The 19704-nt window shown below is 38.1% G+C and overlaps 1 protein-coding gene across 1 annotated transcript in view; it reads right to left on the minus strand.

The window, feature by feature from the left end:
* LOC124639814 (nucleoporin 88) overlaps positions 1–19704 on the minus strand; it is an 82526-nt gene that overhangs the window by 4959 nt on the left and 57863 nt on the right. Inside the window, exons 3-8 of the mRNA XM_047177295.1 lie at positions 2865–2978; positions 2327–2539; positions 1727–1895; positions 1193–1312; positions 673–772; positions 113–278 (exon numbers count right to left, since the gene is read on the minus strand). Coding sequence (XP_047033251.1) covers positions 113–278; positions 673–772; positions 1193–1312; positions 1727–1895; positions 2327–2539; positions 2865–2978 — 882 coding nt within the window. The remainder of the gene's footprint in view (positions 1–112; positions 279–672; positions 773–1192; positions 1313–1726; positions 1896–2326; positions 2540–2864; positions 2979–19704) is intronic.

Genomic DNA, 19704 nt, shown 5'->3' on the forward strand with positions numbered 1-19704 from the left:
GCGAGCGTTATTCGTTAGTTGCTTACTTAAAATACTGGTACTCAGCTGCATCCGGTTAGACTGGAAGCCGACTAGAACATAGTTGGGAAAAGACTCGAGTGATGATGAGTACCTGGCTCTCAGTGCTGTAGTGTTGGGCAGTATAAGCAGTCGACGTAGTGGTGGCGCAGTGAGCGCTAGTCCAACGGGCGGCGACGCGTCACGCAGCGCCGTGCCCAGCACGTGCCGCGCCACGCCCGAGCGGGAGAACAGGCCTGATAGTACTGCTTCCATGTCACCTGGAAAAAAGAACAATATATGACGTTATGGGTTGTTTAGATGTGGGCCATACTTGTATCCTCTGAAATAGCACTAAAGACATCCAAAGAACTCTCAAGCAAAACAGAAGACCAAGTGAAAAGGAACGGTCTGAAATAAGCCCGTTGCATACCAATGTATGTACATATAAAAGATTGTTGAAAGGTTCTCTTAACCTACAGTAAGACATGGGTTGTTAGAGAGTTCAAAAACATTACCCTCCTTCTTTGGCAGTCGGGTAAAAACACAAGAAGCGGTGGACGGTGGGCGTTTTGGAAGATGCCTTTTGTAATTTTTACGTTCAGAAAATGCTGTTCTGAAGCGAAATTAAATAAATGAGTTTGAGTTTGGTCAAGAAGATGGAAAATATCTTACTTTCATCAGCTAACGCGAAGTCAACCAAGTTTTCAAGCATCGGCAGTGTGATGGTGTGCACGCCACCCGCATGCATACACGCGTATGTGTTGTTGGTGCACTGAAAAGGAATATACAATAGATTCAAAATATAAGTAGTTGGATTTAAAGTCAGTACAAATTTGAGGAATCATAAATGGATTGGGTACATATTCCAGTTCGATTATCCTGTAGAGGTTTTGGTAATTCATAAAAACATTACATTTTGAGAATCTAATCTACCTATACTCTGTCTGTTACGCGAAAATTACAGAACCGATTAAAATAAATTTTCAGTCCACAGATAGCCTAAAGCCTGAAAAAGAACATAGGCTACTTTTTATCCGGGTGGAAGAATTAGTTTCCTCAAAAAGTGGGGGCTAATTTATTTATTTTATCTTTATTTATTAACGGTTTACCAACATCTTCTGTGCTGATAAAATACATATATATATGTAAATACATTGATTCAACCTCAAATATATCCAATACAAGAACTTACCGGGTACAAATGAACTGGATAAGAGTACTGCAGATCATCATCAGGATTGAGCCCAATGTTCAGTTCCACTGCTTCCACCACGTAGAGGGCGTGGCTGTCGCCGTCTTCCTTCTCAGTAGGCTGCAAGAATTGTTGAGGAAACTCGTTAGCGTGCTCGAACTCAGTATAAAAATCATGAGCAGTTTGGAAGTATGAAGTGCACCTTAATTCCTCGTAATTCTCTGCAAAGACATACCTAAAATGTCCTAATAATAATCATGGAATAGACATTGGAGCTGATAACTAGGTAGCTGCTGTGACATTGGATTTGAATACATCTAGGCTGCATCAAATAAAATATTTACCTAAAGCTGCATACCCAAAATATCCATGACAACAGGCGTCTCATAAGGATGAATAGAGAAAGTTTCTGTTCGATTCGAAAGTGACTGTGATTTAGGTAATATAATATCAGTTGCGTTAGCACCCATAACACAAGCTAATCAACAGCTTACCATGCCAATAACAGACCATCTCTAAAAAAAAACTACTCACATTAGGCAGCAACAGACAATGATACAATGCTGCGGAACAGGTAGCCACGACCACCATGGGAGGAGTGTCGCCTCCACCCAAAGCTATGATGGAGCACGACTCCGAACCGTAGTTGTCATCGGCTGGAGGGTACATGGCGAGAGGACCTGATAGCTTCGGTTGTAGGGGGCTGGAAGGGAAAGACATAATATGCAATTAGTTTTTAGAACCTATGTAAATAAACAAAATATTGATCCCACGCAAAATAATGATTTAATTACACTCATAAAGGCGACAGTTTGTGAGTGTGTTTGTATAAGTTTCTGACTGATCTATGTATGACTTCTTCAACCGCAAATGGATGAAAGGATTTCGATGAAAATTGGCAGTAAAATATAGGTAAAATATACTTTTTCTAATACAGGTTCACACGAGACGCGAGAGAAACCACAGACAAGAACTAGTAATTTATAATTTCAATTTCAACGAGTCACGAAACAACTGCATAAATAGGGTCCTGAAGAAGGTTACAACAACTGAAAATCAACAAGAATCTTTTTTTAAAAACAATACTTTAGTCCTTCAAAAAAAGGCATAAAAATCACATTTCAAACCACCTACCTCTTACGTTCCAATTCACACTGCATCATATACACATCGCCGTTTCCCCTCAAGATCAACAGGGTCTCGGAGTCAGGTATAGGCGTGAAGTCCACCGCCGTATCGCCGAGACTGTCCAGTAGGTCTCTTCCGGCCAGCTGACCTGATGGCTTGATGCCGATAGTGAAGATCTGGACCAGTTTAGGACCTTTCTTTAGAGCTATGTTGTAGAGCCTGTAATGGAAGAAGAAATAGCATATTAATATCAATTTGCTAGTGGGATACTTTAATCTTAACTGACTGACTGAATTATCTTCAATCAAAATGAAATAATTGTCAAGAAACTATTTTAGCAAAACCATTGTCGACAATGTTGGGTTTACTGAGATCTATAGTTTTTTGGAATAAGAAGTACAGTACATTTCTCCATAAAATTCTTATCCATAGTAGTTAACTTTTGTAAAATAAAATTAGGTATGGTTCTAAGCTGCAATTTTACACATGACTATAAAGACAATTCAAGTGGACAGAAAATAAAGACTTATTTCATCAACCTTACCTGATGGTATTATCAGACCCAAGCACAAAAACATGTGACAACGATCCAGGATGCCAGTGCACGCGTCGAACTTCACCCTGGCAGTACAGGAATCTTTCATCCAGGGAGAAACTCCTGAAAACAAAACAAAATACGTAATTAAAATTTTATAATCAAGGCAGCCAGAGAAAGAAAAAAGTTTAGTCAGGTAAAGATGGATTAATATCAAAGATCGGAGAAGCCTTTGCTATCAGACAACATGCTGCCAACCAATGCAACTGAAGAACTTAACCTTAAAATGTGAAATATCTGAAAGAAGGTATATAACAATATAATTATAATTATCAAGGCTATGGAGAATTGGTATAAGGTTTCACAACACCAAATTCTAAAATAATGAATTGGGCACGTAATTTCATAATCTAAGGAACAAATGAGGCCAAAATCGTCTTCCTTACAACATCCCCAAGTAAAAACAAGATAACCAGCCTCAAAAAAGGTAGCCATCCATAACATCTATGATAAATAAGCGGTAAGACCGCAACACTCACGTGGCCTTTCTAATAATTTGATTATTCGCCGGCCATTTTGTTTTTTTCATCCACTTTTTTGGCGGGAACGCGGTCTGGATTAATCGTGCGTTTAGAACTCACCTCCTTGTCGGATTTACTTGTTTAATATTAAAATGGGGCCTGTGATTTCGAACTGTAGGTAAGGTGAAATGTAAGGCTAAATGAACCAAATTTTTTGGGTTTATATATTGCAAAATTGGGGCTATATTGAATGGCTGTTAGAAGTTATTACTTAAGCTTTCTAAATGAGAAGTAAAAGCATAGAGCAATATTGGTCTAGACAGGAATTGGTCTTGGTAGGAAATATTAGACAATCTTTTTAACATTCGATTACATAATTTTTTGGTCAGAGAAATGACGTTAACTACACTGTTCTAGCATTTGGCAAAATAACGATGTCGGACACCATGTGTAACTTAGCATAATCTCTAACTATAGCTGTGATAGCTTATCAAAGATTCCATAATTATTCAGTCCAACCATGCAGAATTGTAGATGCAATATGTACTAAAAATGCAAAAAGCATCATCTCACAATTACAAGGTGTATCAATAGATGGCAACTGGGGCTCTGCGCATGCTACACGTCCAATTTGACGTTAATCCTATTGCGGACCACGTTCGGGATACGTTTAACCAGCGCTGCCACTACTTTGTATTCATTGTTAGTTCGCTGGCGTTTTAACGGTATTCTCCATGGAACTATCAGAGTTTGATAATTTATGGAATTTTCTGATAGAAGTACCTAGACTTATGATATGCCAGATATAGACGGGGGCAGAAGGATCTAAAGAAAACAGTTTTATCTAACTGAAACAATGTAACTTTATGATGGAATAGAATAGAACAGAAACAATGGGACGTAAAGAAAACTGTCGTTGGTCAGACCAAAATATAAATCAAACAATTTTTACATACCAAAGAAAAGGGTAACCATTAGGCGGTCAACTAAAAAAAATACACATACAGTGAAACGTAAAAATTACAAATGGGATGACATTAGAACAAACGGGGTATCCGACCCGGTCCGTAGTGTCTCCGGAACAAAAACCGATAAAAAACGGCGAAAAGGATCCGATCCGGTAAAAAATAAGAATCAGACAAAGCGACCGGACGGCCGGTAACCTCTATACGTGTCCAGTTTTTTTACGAGCACCCCGCAGCCCTTTTGTCCTTCCGGGAGGCCTTTTTTTAAATAGATCAGGGGCTGGCAAGTAAAGACCGCGGCCGACGTCCACCCTGAAATATTATTGTGGATTTTTCTGCTTGGCATTCATAAATATTTCCCAGGGAGAGGCCGCGCAACCCCCTCCGTCTACCCACTGTTGGGGATTTACTCGAATCGGCGTAGAATTATAAATTCGGTTAATAAAATATGATACGATAAAGCCGCTTTTTTCTCTGGCGGACCTCTATTATATTTTGTTTAATTTAAATATGAATAATTAAATTTAAAAAGGAAATCTCGGGGCTAATGAAATTTTTGTTTTCGAGATAATGAATTGAAAACACCGAGTGTCGCTCGCTCAGTGCTGTGTTATTCTTTTCTCGCTCATTCGGATTCATCCTTCGTAGTCTGAAAACGCCCTGAAAAATATTATATTTTTAAATGTATTAATTATGAATACGAATTATATTTTTTCCATGTTTATCTGACCCTTTATACTATCGTGGGGCCGTCCACGGACGAATTGTATTTTTTAAGGCCTACAGAGTAATTAGAATTAATTATTTTTTTATAACGCTCGGTAAATTAGGAAATTTCGGTATTTTCAGTGCCTAGTTAAAGTTAGGGCTCGTTATGTGAACAATGAACTACTCTCATAACGGGCTCATCGCTCGTAATGACCGTGGAACCGGCAGGCACAACATAATCGCAATTTTAATATTCTACACCCATCCAAATTGTCGGACACAAGTAAAAAGTATAAAAAGAGAGTGCGGTCGAGACATGGGTCCCCAAAACCTCGAACAACGCCTTTAATCAACACAAACGCACCCGGCGATCAAACGGCCGAGAATTAAAAAAAAAGCATCGATCCAGTCTGCCACAACCACAAGGGATTAAAATCGTAACGAACGTATAAAAATATTCAAATACAATACTAACAAATTGATACAAACACTCATTAGGTGCGGATCGCGGAAGGCTCCCCCCGGTGGGGTGGCGCGCCGGCCGATCTCTACCGACATTACAATCCACATCCAACGTACAAATATTATCTAAAATTCCTTCTCATTTATAATCCTTTTGTGTCCTCAGCGCGATGTCCTCCGTCAAATCCCCCCACTCCCCACAGGGGTCGGGTGGGGGTATTTTTATATTTTTAATCGCGTTGGGCATTATCCAAATGGACATTGGCGGGTGCGCCGACTGCCGGTGCCGTCTAGATGATAAATTCTCCTTTCGTTCGACACCGCGCGCAATGTTTTGTTTTGTCCCTTCAGTAATGTCTCCTTTATTGGTATCGAAGAGAAAAAAAAATACCCTTATAGTCATTAATTACAGTAGATTTGTCTGTTGGTGACTGGCGAGTTCTTGGCGACTATTAAAAATGCTCTGCCATCTGTGGCTTCTCGTCGGCTGATTTTTTCGGCGTCTCGGCAAATGAGGATTGATTGTAGCAATCGTTTGATGCAGATTCTTATTGAATACGATGACGGTTCTGTCCGTGATCGATGGTATGCCTTTGTGGCTACAATTAGGTTACGATTTTTGTGGAGCCTGAATAGAAAGAAAGGAAGACAAATTGTGTTCGTTTCACTTAGAGCGTCATAATATTTTATGGTAATAACGCGTAGACTACATATCGATCTTCATAATTACAAACTGATTTCTTCAATAAGTTTATCAGTCGGTCTTAAAGCCGTATAGCGGTATGCGGTGATACGGTCAGTGATTCCACGTATTGTTTTAATCAATGTCTAAACCCGAGCCAACGATCAGCAAAAATTCGTCCAAAACCAGCCAGCTACGGAATCGTGAACGTACATAAATTTAGGTGGCGTATAACCCGGCTACCACGAAGGCCCGGTCCGAAGTTTCACACCATTAATTCTTGCGCGCAGTCCACTGCACTTTTTCCATCGTTCCTCAAAAAGTTCTCGCAAAAAGAGCAATCGCTTTTCTATATGCAAAACAGGGTCCTGTGTTCATACCACCGTCATAATAGGGATCATCTATACAATATCAATTTCGCCTAATATATTGGGGTATTTTTATGTTTTATTGGAGCCAGGATTTTGGTCCCATTAAACTTTTTTTCGAATTTTATGTCACGGAAGATATTGTTCTTCTTGTTTGGGCTTTTAAAATGGGGGTGGGTTTTTGTAATGTATTGTCTTTTGAGTTATGTTGCAAGTTATAGGAAAGTAATCCAAGTGGTGGGTAAAAGAGCTATTTTGAAGCTTGAATTTATAACGACATATTTTATGTAGAAAGCTTACTGCTTATTTTATTGAAATATGCTTTCCGTTTTCAAGTCTAGAAATGCAGTTTTGGTAACGCTTTCTTACATTATGACGATTGATTTATGACCGAATATGCTGGCAAAGTATTACTGCTAAGCATAAGGTCTTAAATTCAATTTTCATTTCAGAGAGCGTAAGAAAGTATATTTCTGTCATTACAATAATTATACAATGGCTAATATTTATTAGTTTGTTGCGTTTATGCGGTCCCTACGACCGAGCGTCATTAAAGAAAGGCACAATCATCGGTCATATTGACCGAATCACAGATTGCCAAAGACTGACAAAATATTAAAAAAATCTCGATTCTACTTGAACGCAGATGAACAATTCCTCGATGACTCGATAAACTGTGTGTTTATCTAATACAAACAGCTGATTTTGGGCATGTTTGCCAAACGTTTGCTTACTGGACGAGCGTGTCGTTTGCACGCGTTTAGCGGGAAAACGCCGTGTCAATGTGATGTGTGACGTAAAGTATTGGTTGGGTATTGGGGGAGTCTTGATACTTGAAATTTTTAGTTGTTAGGTGCTATTTTAATTTGTCCTGTCACTTTTTGGGCTTAAGGTACAGTTGTAGATAAGTTATTGACGTATGAAATCACAGCTAATAATATCATGCCATTTTATAAGAGGTTAAATGTTGCAGTTATTTCTATATTTTCGAGTTTTTTTTTGTGTTTTTAAGATTATACTAAAATGTTGATCAAATTAAGTTTTTGCCTTGCTGTTCAAGTCTCGTTTGTATTATTTACTACATTCAAATACGATGTACAGAAAATGCAAAAAGGAAAACTACATTAACTTAAGTCTCATTGGTCAACGTGCAAGGGTTACTCAAATATTACAATTGAAAACCAAATCAAAGCAACAGCATCAACACGACACAGTCGCACTACATTATTATCGTGGCGAAACAACGATCACTTCGTCCCAGGCCAACGCTTCGCAATTTTTATTCAGAGTTCCTTTTTTTGGCCACGAACCTCCTTTTTGGTCGCAACCGCGTCCGCGGTCGAAACTGTTTAATGATTTGAAAAACGTGTTCTATCAGCCTTTATTCGGAAACAACCGAAAAAAGGCGACAACAAAGGGTTCAGAGTGCAAATATAGACTCATCGGTAACCGCATTTCTGTCTCTAAACAATTTCGCACTCAATTTTGTACTTTACACACTTGATTTAAGTTCCACGTTAGAATTTTGCGCCAGCAGTGTTTTTTTGTTGAAGTGTACGCACAGATCTCATCGGCAATTTATTATATTTTGTCCGTTGGTGAATTTACGATTATTTGAACGGCCGGTGGTCGGCCGATTGGCTGTTTCTAACGCCGATAATACATGGAGCGATATATCGGGGCTGATATAACAAAAGGTCTGTGTGTTATGGTAATGAAGCACGATGAATAATATTGAAAGGCAAATACAATAAATATGAATTGATTTTGTTGTAAATGATTGTAATTTTATGGAGTGAAAATTCGATTTTCATCGTAAAACAAGTGGAAAATTGAGGACACAAAAAATACAATGATTGAAATTAAATTACATGGTCTGATTAAAACGAACAGCCAGTCATTTGTATATTTCTTTGTGAAAAGGTATCAATAATGAATTTGATTGAATTAGATAAAATCTATGCTTTAAGCAATTTGTACATACAGTTACTTTTAGATCCCAGCGAGAAGAATATTTTTTTATACAATATCCCTTATACGGAAGTTAAAATTTGATTATATATTCGAAGGGCAAATTAACTAAGTAGTTGATTATTTGATTCCGTAATTGGCTAAATATAACTTAAAATAAAACATCTAACCCAATAAGCGTAAGGTCAATATAACTCCTACGCAAAATTTACGATATATTTGCATATGTGATAAAAAATCGTGTAGAACACGGGGTCGTCGGTTCAATTCCCGTGCCCGTTTTAATTAAACAAACCGAATATAATATACGGTGGCAATTTTATACGTGTGCGGCGGTCCTAACGGCACTTTATAGATGAGTTGCGAACACATACCATTTGTCGGCACATATTAATTTATTATTGTTCAAATTTATATGTGACGGGAATACTGGATATTTATGGTATAAAATAAAATTGGATGTACTGGCTTTTGGGTCAGATTAACGGTCAAATAAATGCATCCCATTCATTAGTGATTGCTATAAGTATTTAACAGATGTATTTCAGTGTTACAATTTGAAATACCATTGTTTTTTTTTAAACCCCTTTTTATAGTATGATTATTGTTTCATCATTAGTGATCTCTGATACTGGTGACACTGGTGAATAAAATAAAACAATAGCAGTTACTCTGAAGACATCAAAGGATCAAGACTGTTTACGCCAACTATTTTATAGTTCCGCAACTGACATAGCATAGTGACGTCACTATTCCGCGCGTGAAACAATCGAGTTTCAACAGTACATCTCTAATAAATAGGGGAAGCTTTGAATAGAAAAATAGAATTATTAATTTATTCTATTTTTGCGCGTGATGGTTAATATGCATGCGCCGTTCGGAACGAGTCTCCCGGGTTAGTCCGGTTTCTATTATTTATAACGTATTTAATACTAGGGATCACTGTGTGTAAGCTATTTTTATTAATTATGCATGAGGAATGGAGCATTTATATGTGACGCGTTTTAATGTTACTGTTTCAATCATTGTTGTATCACATTTGGGCGATGCAAAAGCCTACAATGTTTTGGCATTTTTTCTATAATTCGCTCGAAGTCACATCATAATTATTCAAAGAACAAGCAAAAGAAATGTTAAGACAATAACTTTTTTCTGGGTCAACATCATAACTGTCAAGCGTAAAGGGTAGTCAAAAGACGGAAAGTATGGCAACCAATCTTTCAAGGATTTTCAATAGATACTATACTGGGTTGCCCATGTGCTTAAATTAGGTACCTATTTTCATACATATTTTCCCAATGAAGAATTTTCTAAATAGGTACACCCATTCGTAACTGCAGTTCACCAAGTACCTAACAGATTCTGTGTCTGATCTTCATTGATAGGTCACGACATCAAAGACTCCATATAGCAACTATCCCTTAAATATCCCAAGATCCTACATTGTTTTATCAACGTCTTCCTTTCCCCAGAAATCATCAATACACGTTGGCCAAGCAAACATTATCAAGTCGACCGGTAATCAACGCCGAACGGAATGATCACAATAAAATATTTTGGGGCGAAAATGGCTTTCAGCATCCGAACCCCGACTTTTCACCTTACGCCGGAAACAACAAACATTTTTCGCGAGGTGAACTCCATTGATGTTGGGAGTATGGAAGAGACATAGTGATTTCAGTTTTTTAACCATGGCTAGCCAATCAAGAACTATTTACCGCATATTTTAAAGACACTACATATTTAAGAAAACAAATAATTTCGCTGAACTCAAAATCTATTGAACTGATACATGAAAATCTGTGTAACCAATAGATCTTTGATTCTTGGAAAACCGAGGCCGGTTTTTACTCGATTAGTAAAGGGATTAGTTTTCTTCAGTCAACAATTTCTTTACTAAAGATGGAAGAAAGGTTGCGCAGAAGCTAGTTTAATGTTAGTGGATAAGTTTCATTCGAGGAAATTACAAAAAAAAAAAACACCAAGCCACCGATTTATATGTTACCATTTCCATTTCATGTACATCCTTGCAAACCTTTTAATAATTAAATGTATAGCGATGTGGGAGTCCGGTGTTACACGTAAATCGTCGATCCGGGATAATACTGATCAATATTAACGATCACCGAACTCCTCGTGCGTTTCCGCCGCGCTTCGGGCCCGTTCGTAAATTGAATTAGTTATGCCCTCTGATTGGCCCCGTGTTTTATTCGTCACTGATTGCGTGTACGTTGATGACGTAATAAGTTCGTTCGCTGTTTGAAATTGGGTGTTGATTGGTAAAGATCGGTTGTACTGGGTAACGTATGTGGGATTACGGAGAGTGAAACAAGAATAATTCCATTCGAATGGTTCTGAAATCAATTCAAATTGATTATATCAAACAGATAATAACATTATTTATCTTTCCATGGAAACATCCATCATTTAGTATTTCATGCTAACAAAATACTCAAAAACACATAATTTTCTTAAAATCTTGTTTTACGCAATCCGTAAGGATAGTACAAAGCGGAGATGTACGTAATTATTATAAATAATATGGGAAGGTAAGGAACTAAGGACGTATTTTAACAGTAGCATTATCAACCAGCAAAACCGTCAAACACAAGCAAGCTAAATGCAAGTCTAATTAATTAAATGACTAGTCACAGAATAATGCAAAATGTGTGACCATCCAAAAACCTATCCAAGATAACACCAATTACGTGTCAACAACGTCGAAAATCGCATACAAAGTCCCCGCCCACTCAAGACCGTATCAACGAAAAACGCGAAAAACCCCCACACGATTATAATACTAGAGGGGGTCAACTATCTGCCTTTTGAATTCACCCTAAATCGCGTTCATACGAACCGAGAGCTTAAAACTAATACATCTGGGTGGCGTGTGACTGGGAGTGGGGGGGAGGGGGTGGCATGTTCAGAGGAGGGGGGAGGTCGGTGTTAATTATTCACATTTTAATTTACGAAGCCCGGCACTGGGCAGTCGCAACGGGGAAAAATGTCTTGCGATCATTCGACAGTTGTACGAGTATGTGGACGATGTAATGGACGATTTTAATATGGTAATTAGTGTTTTTGATGTTGATGCTAATGAAGATTTTAGGAGATCAGAGGAAGATATTGAACATGTGATAGATAACTAAATTGTTAAGATATACGTAAATTTGAAAATGTCATAAGGTTTATGCTCGCTAAACAGTGATGTTCATGTTGCATATATTTTGCCTACTGTAAAAATAAATATCATCAATCAGAACAGTTTAATTTATAGTATCGACCAGATACGAAATATCTATCCGTATAAGTCTGATACAATGTAAGATATGGACCGATAATTTCTTATAATTTGTTACATTGCATAAATAGCCACAATCGTTACAACTGTTTGAAATTGTCTGTTCTTTCGTTATTATCTGATTTTATCCTCCGTCTAACAACCTAGCTTTTTCCCAACTACGCTTACAATCCATGCTTTCCATGCTATCCAAAAGTCAATTTAAATTCCCTTCAATGGTACAAACTAAAAACCGCAGGCCATTTACCAAAAATATTTCGCAAGGTACCTCAGAATTCCTCAGGTACATTATCCGAGGCAACATTCAAACGCCACGTTCAACCCCAAACGTATTAGACATCACTTTCATGACACATGCTATGAATAAACGAAACAAAAGCAGCCCCACCTATCCACCACCATCCCTCTTTATCACTATCCCAAAGAGGAGGACAGACACAGTGCTCCTATCCGATACCGATGAGAAAAACGATCAGAATACGGACCCACGATTGCTATCTAAATAATTCAAGCGTGTATTCAGTCTCTGTAGCGCTTTGCAAATTTCTATTTTTCATTTTTAAATCCAGACTTGAACCCTATTGTGGCAGACATAAGGGCGAATATCAAATGGGTCAAAGTTTGAGAATGCTCGTGAAAATGCGGCGCAAACGTATGGAGTTTTTACAGGCTCTTATACGAAAATGTCGAACCGAATCGGTGTTCTCATAAGCAAAATGTATGGGACAGAAATTTAAATTTCGCTATGCCGGATAAGTCCAGAAGATTGGATGTCTAATTACTTTGCTGTGTTGCTAAAGATAAGCAGTAAATTATCAGACTGGACTATTGAAATAGAAAAAAATATGAATAAGTCATGGTTGCCTTCGTATCGGTAATCGTTATCGGTTAAGTAATCGTTATTAAGTTTAAGATACCCTTTCATTGAAGCTGTTGACTGTCTCTTACGATTTCTATTAATGATTTCAAATACGTCATAATTATCATCATCTATGTGCTAACTATTATTGATATTAGTCCTATGTAGAATATAGGCGCCTGAGAGAGTACCATATTTATTGCTGATGCCATAACTATTTCACCGAATTAAAAAAAAAAATCTTATTCTCTTCTACTTTTCCCAACGCATCCTTGTACTTCTGCGTAACCTGCCACACCCTTTACATTAACTCAGCGAGCACTCTCAAAAACAATGAATATGAATCGTAAAAACCGAATGACAAGATGCGGTGGGATAAGGCGGTCTAATAACCCGTCACTGTCGATCATTGTGCGGAATGACGACGATTTGTAATGTAAATGTGTCTGTATGAAGCCTTTTATGTCGGCTCTCTTCGAATTTATTACACACCTCAATGGCGTTATGAATATGGCCTTTATTAGTATTCTTCTGATGTATTTTAATTGGATTTGTTTTGATTTTCTGGTAGTGTTTACTTGATTATATTGTTTTACATAGATGATGCTTCTGTTTCATTAATTAGTTTGTATTTTTGTTATTGGCGCTGTTTTGATATTTTATCATCTTAAGAAAACTAAACTATTTTACAATTACGTCTATAAGTTATATAAGCATGTTCTCATAAGATAGATGGTCTCATTGTTCACTGTTCAGAATAAGTGATTTTTTTTATAAGTTCCAAAAATAATTCTAAAAGAAATACCAGTTCAATATTTGCCAATAAAGTTAAAGGGGCTGCTTTTAACGCAATAAGTAAGAAAACTCATCTGCCATGATTGGTGCAGCAAAACATCCAGCCAGGTATCGAGCGGGTTCATTAAAAGGCCAGCGAGGGTGGGCCTTATCCAATATTTATTAACTTATTTCAAAGAAAATCGTATAATTAACACCATAGCTTTGCCCCTGGAGCTAACACCCCACGCGAGAACCTTCGACGGTGAGCTAAAGACTAGGATTTGTAGATACGACACTTGTATCAAGAGGTGATAATTTTGTAACAGGTTTAACTGGTCATCTGCTTTTGTCATACTGCACTGAAAGACAAGGATATCAGCATCCTAAAAAAGGATAGTTTTAGCACCATATGAGTTTGAGGTTCTCATGGCTCAAAGGAAAATAAATAATAAAGTATACTGTACAGCTTTTTGAGAAGAGTTTTGTCTGATCGACTGAGTAGGATGATGATTGATGGGAAATGATAACTGATTATGTTTCTTTGTTATTGTCACGTTTTTTGAGTTTTAGTAATTGCTATTTAACACACAAACAAGTCCAAATACATCATCCTACATCAAAAATAACATCAAAACTCATTCTAACTTCCAACAAATCTTTGCTCCCACCAATCTGTAGGCACAAACAGCGCACGTCTGTAACTTATTTGCCAATTATCCGTCTGTCGCTTCTATTCTCATCACTCTTAGCTCTCAATTAGTATTCAGTCTCTCTCCTTACGTGTTCCAAACTTAATGAGAGTATGTGTTGGAGTCGTATTTTTGAAATTCAGACCCTTTGAAACAACATGGCTATCGCAAAAATATGTTAATGTCACCTGTGAAGCGGCTATGTGAGTAAAATTGATTAAGTCTCTCGCTAAGTAATGTATTTTTGGTGTAGGTGGGGATTATGATTATTTTAGGAGCGTGTTTCATGTTGAAGGTTTATTGAGGAATTATTTGGGATGGTTTGAAGTTGACTATTGTATTAAAATTGTTTTGAGAGAGTATTTATAGTATGTAGTTAACCAATGAAGCAAGTAGAAAGCGGAGTTAGAGTAAATAGAATTTCTGCTTTTTGGACATATTTTTTCACAGTTAGTGCACCATTAACTAAAAGTATACAAACCACCTGCTTATAAAACATACTCGCAAAAAACGTTCACAACAAACCAAAGGGTGCAAGATCCAGCTATCGATGCACCCCATTGCCCCCGCTTTGATCTCACCGCCGCCGATCGGCTAACTGGATTATTTAACGAGTTCTCACCCAATTCCGTTAATTGGTCGGTAATCCGGTAGCTAAATGACAGGTACAGGGCTTACGAAGCTGGCCGTACAATAGTGAATTTCATTAGATGTTCGTAAATTCCAATGTGTTGGTTGAAGTTTTTGGTTGGGACTTGCGGTCAGTCTTGTTTTTGTTTGTTCTTTGATGACCGATAACGTAGGTGATTGAATACTTTGGACTATGTTACTATGCCATACTAGCTACTGGTGATTGGGTGATAAATACAGGGCTATTGCGATTTTTATCATTCAATGCTTGGTAGCTGTCACCATTTGATTTTGGGCAGACACAAAGCAATATAATTTTTTACCAATAAAAGTATATACATTACACCTGATATAGTATAGTAGTTGTCTGTGGTAACCCCCGTCATGCTACTTTTATTTAACTTAATTTTGACAGATTTAAGAGCGAACCAATCGCTCTCGTGTGGAGTTTAAGAATGGCAAGTTAATTCCGTCTCACCGTGTCTTCCTTAATCAATTACAACAAGATCTTTGCCGGCCCAAACAAAACTGGCTACAGTTCCCAGTACAAACAAAAGCCGAACTTTTTAATTCATCAGAAACTAAGCTAAGGGTCCTCAAATCCCAGAGCTTACGTAGGCAAGACTAACGCATGCATACGATTCTCGCAAAAGGTTATTTCTGCAAGGCGGTGCGGGTTTGTGGCCGGGCCTGGCGTGACATACAAACTGACGTTGCGGCTTGTTACGTGTTTCTTACGGGCTTTACAACTTGCCCCGTGACAATGCGTAGGTGAGGGAGAAATATTGGAGTGGTCAATTTTCGGGTAGTCGTATTTTGTGTCGAGAGACTTGAGAGGCTTTTAAACGGAGCGCCTCTGTTGTGTCTTTTAGGGAATACATAATTTGAAGACTCCTTTAACTTAGTTGGGTTACGTAGAATTACTCCAAAATTTTCTCACGGTAAGCTTATTCGCTTTTCTTTGAACATGAAACTTGGAGCATCATCAAAACCAACTCCATCCATTGTGCTAACAGTTCAACTAAGAGTTCCTTACCGATATATTCCGAATGTAAGTTAGAAGCTAGTCCGTAGCGAAATAACACTAAATCTAGACCAACTTCGCGCGTGTTGGCTGTATATTTTAGAACTTTCTTTGTGCAGAAATGGTTCTAGCATTAGATGCTAGTAAGAGGGGTTTAGGCTAAAGAATTGTATCAGCACACGTTAGTTGACGGAAACAATGTCATTGTTCTTTTAGTTATTTAGTAGATAAGTAACTGGCAAAACAATAGCTTGAAACATAATTTCTCACCAGACAGACTTTGGTGACTATCAAAATGTCCATTGAAACAACTTAAACATGTTGATTTTACAAGTGTTGATTAGTAGGCACGACACTCACCAAACACTTTTCAAACGCCGTCGTCATCAACAAACATGTGTTAATTAAAATTAATTCACACATGTCCGAGCGCTAAATTATTCACAATTATAATTGTAATAATCAGGAGTCGGACCTAAGACCGTCCGAACCAAAAAGCCGGAGCCGGCCGTATTAATATTATCACATATCCGGGCAGTGGAGCTCACTGGAAGAATTTTTAATGCTATGCTTTAATTATTTTGCCGTTGGCCCCGGTTGGGCGCAGTCTAAGTTCCATTCACATTAGAGAATTCATTTTTGCTACGGCCGCGCCTACGTTCTGAATTATTAAGGTGCTTGCCGAAAACTGAAAATTGCTGAGATCACCGGGTGCCAGACGGTGTGTATTTATGAGTGCGTAAATTTTCTAGAGGTATTCTGTAACCGTCTGTACATTATGAAGGGGGCTAATTAACCGGCCGAGTTCGGGTGCTGTTAATAATGGAAGAGGTACTGCGTAGTTCTAATGTTGGATGGCTGTGGGTAAAAATCTAGGGTCTGTATAATTTTGATATCCTTTGGCATAAATTATTGGCATTTGATGTTCTGCCATGAAAATATTTTCTTTTTGTTTTTGTCAAGAGCTTTATGTTGAGGTTACTGATTACAAGAAGTAGGTTTTACTGAAGTTTATTACTACTGAAAGATTACAGAACAGTGTTAAAAAAGAAACGAGTATTTTGTACATATCCTGTCCCAAATACCTCAGCGGAATTCGCAATACAAACAGAGTCGAAAAAATGTTAATTAAAATTAAATCTTACCTAGTGAAGCCGCATCACAAAGAAACAGACGAAACAAAAATGTAATATGATTAGAAACAAATTACACACGCGGCCACGATAAGTCCAGCTCGCGGGCTAACCAACCGTGGCCCACGTTGGGCGCCACTCTGCCTTTGTCCGGCCACTTTCTTTGTATATTGTACCATTTCATGCAAAATTTAATTTCGTTTTCAAGACTCGTGCGGAATGATATTACGGTCGGCGGACGCCACCGCCGTTTGTAATTTCCCTCCTCAAGTGTGTGTGGACATCGTGCCTTTTTCATCGCATTCCGTTTCGGTGGGTGGGCACGGCACCGGTCCGGTACCGTTACGTTTATTGCGGCGTTGTTCGGAATTAAACAGTCGGATTGCAACCGCCGTTAATTACTATACACAACTACGGCCAGGTGGTTTATTGGCCGCCCTTTTAAAGCTATGTGCATCATTTTGCTGGTTAATCAAAGCCCCTGGAGTTTTGATCTTTGCTTGTAATATTGCATGGTGTGCTTTGTCATCAAAAATAGCTTTTCTCTTAGCAAATACTTCAACGGCATCAAAATTTACTTAAGGGTGTTAGAAAGAAATGGATCATCCATTAATCCAACGTGAAAATAAATGACCTCAGCATAGCCGATACTAATTCAAATAACCTATGCAACATATGACAGCTTTAAATAAACCACCTAAAAAGCAACAAGTCCCCATACTCCCAAAATTACCATAACCCAAATCCGCAGGGACCTGCCAAAAAGATTCAATAACCCTTATCTTGTAAGATACTCCCAAATCTTTTCAACCCTTTAAGAGTGGCATCCCCAATTTGTTATCGATACTGGTAACACGGTCCACTGGCTCAGACTCCCTGAAGGGATAAAAAAGGGATTTTTTCTGTGATCTACCCACAAATCGGTGTACACACAATAGGGGGCGATTAAGGTACTTAGGTTCGACGTGAGAAAGGGATTTTCTTTTTCTTCGGTTTTTATGGCGTTTGATCGGTTTTGGGGTGGGAGCCGCGATTTTATCGGTTTTGTGGCTTGGATTGCTTTTAATTAATTTGGTGTCTTTTGTTAATTCTGTCGACTGATTTTTACCAGCTGCTTTCATGTTTTTTATCTTCATTATGCAGCATATTCTCCCAACCTTTTGTCTTCTGTTCCTGAACAATGTATATTCTTTATTGCACACTTAACAATACATAATATAATAATAAAGACAGTTTATGTACAATGGCGAGCTTAACCTAGAATTGGGTTCTCTTACAGCCAACCTAAAGCCATGGAGAGATTTGATAGTGGTAGGGTAGATTAAAAAGTGCACAACAAACATTGATAACTAAACAAAAATATCCAATAACAATATACTAAACATATATATGTAGTAAAACTACACAATACATAAACATAATACATATAAAATATATATATATATATATACATACGAATATAAATGTCATTCATGTTGATAAATAGTATTCCTTTACTCGTCTCTTGAATGCACCCAACGATGGGCTTTCGCGTATCGAATGTAGAAGGGAATTCCACAGTCTCACAGCACGAACAGTGAACGATCCATCATAGTGGCTCGTAGTGTGGGAAGGGACACGAAGAAGGAGAGATGAGGAAGTGCGACAAGGTTTGCCTCTCGGAACAAGAAACTCAATAGGTTCCCGAAGATATCTTGGTGAGCAGGGATTGTAGAGAAGAGAGAAGAGAAAAGAAAGAATGTGAGCATCTAGACGCCGCCGAATAGGCAACCACTTCAACCGACTTCGAAATTCTGACACGTGGTCGTACTTCCTGAGCCCGAAAATGAAGCGGATGCACAGATTCTGCAGACGTTCGAGCTTATCTAGAAGTTCCTCAGTCGCATCAAGGAAACAGACATCAGCATAATCTAAAAGTGGGAGAAGAAGCGACTGGGCGAGAGTAATTTTTGTTGAAAAAGGCAGGAATTTTCGGAGCCGTTTGAGAGACTGAAACGTGCAAAATACTCTCCTGCTTACTTCCGCAATCTGTTTACCCCAAGACAAGTGACTGTCCATTAGCACACCCAGGTTTTTGACGTGCGAAGAGTAAGTTATAATAACATTATCGTACAAGAGCGGCGGAGGAGATTGTAACCTGTTTAGAAAATATCTGCCACCAACAATGATAGCTTGAGATTTAGAAGGGTTGACCAAAAGTCCAAAGCTCTTAGTCCACTGACTTATGTTGTCAAGATCATTATTGATGGCATCAATTGTCCTAGGAAACTCCTCAACGTTACAATTCTTACACAATAATCACCTACTTTAAGCGTGGTAATATAACTAAGATATTAAGCGGTACATTCAATAACTACCCTACCATCCCTCAAACATGTTTGCACTGGGTATCCATGTCCAGTCTTGTTCAAACACTGTCGCACAAACTGGACAGGGGCTAGATATTTGCATATCGGTCTCTTACATGTTTATCGAGTCCTCCACTAGATTATGCTGTTAATAAACTTTGTCTAAGATGTGATGGTCATTTGTGTGATAGTTTATGGTAAGTTAGTTTTAGAAGGGGATTATATTGGCGTTCCCATAAGCGGTATTTGCTTTCGTTGTAAAGTTGGTTACATAAGACATTCAGAAGAATATAATGGAACATTTTGATACAATAAGGCATCATTTAAATAGTTATTGAGGCTGTGAGTTGGTCATCTCCATTCCGGTCAACGGTAGCATCATATGCATAGCCAAAAGAAATCTGATATTAT

Source organism: Helicoverpa zea, chromosome 19, assembly GCF_022581195.2.
Source record: "Helicoverpa zea isolate HzStark_Cry1AcR chromosome 19, ilHelZeax1.1, whole genome shotgun sequence".
NCBI lineage: Eukaryota > Metazoa > Arthropoda > Insecta > Lepidoptera > Noctuidae > Helicoverpa > Helicoverpa zea.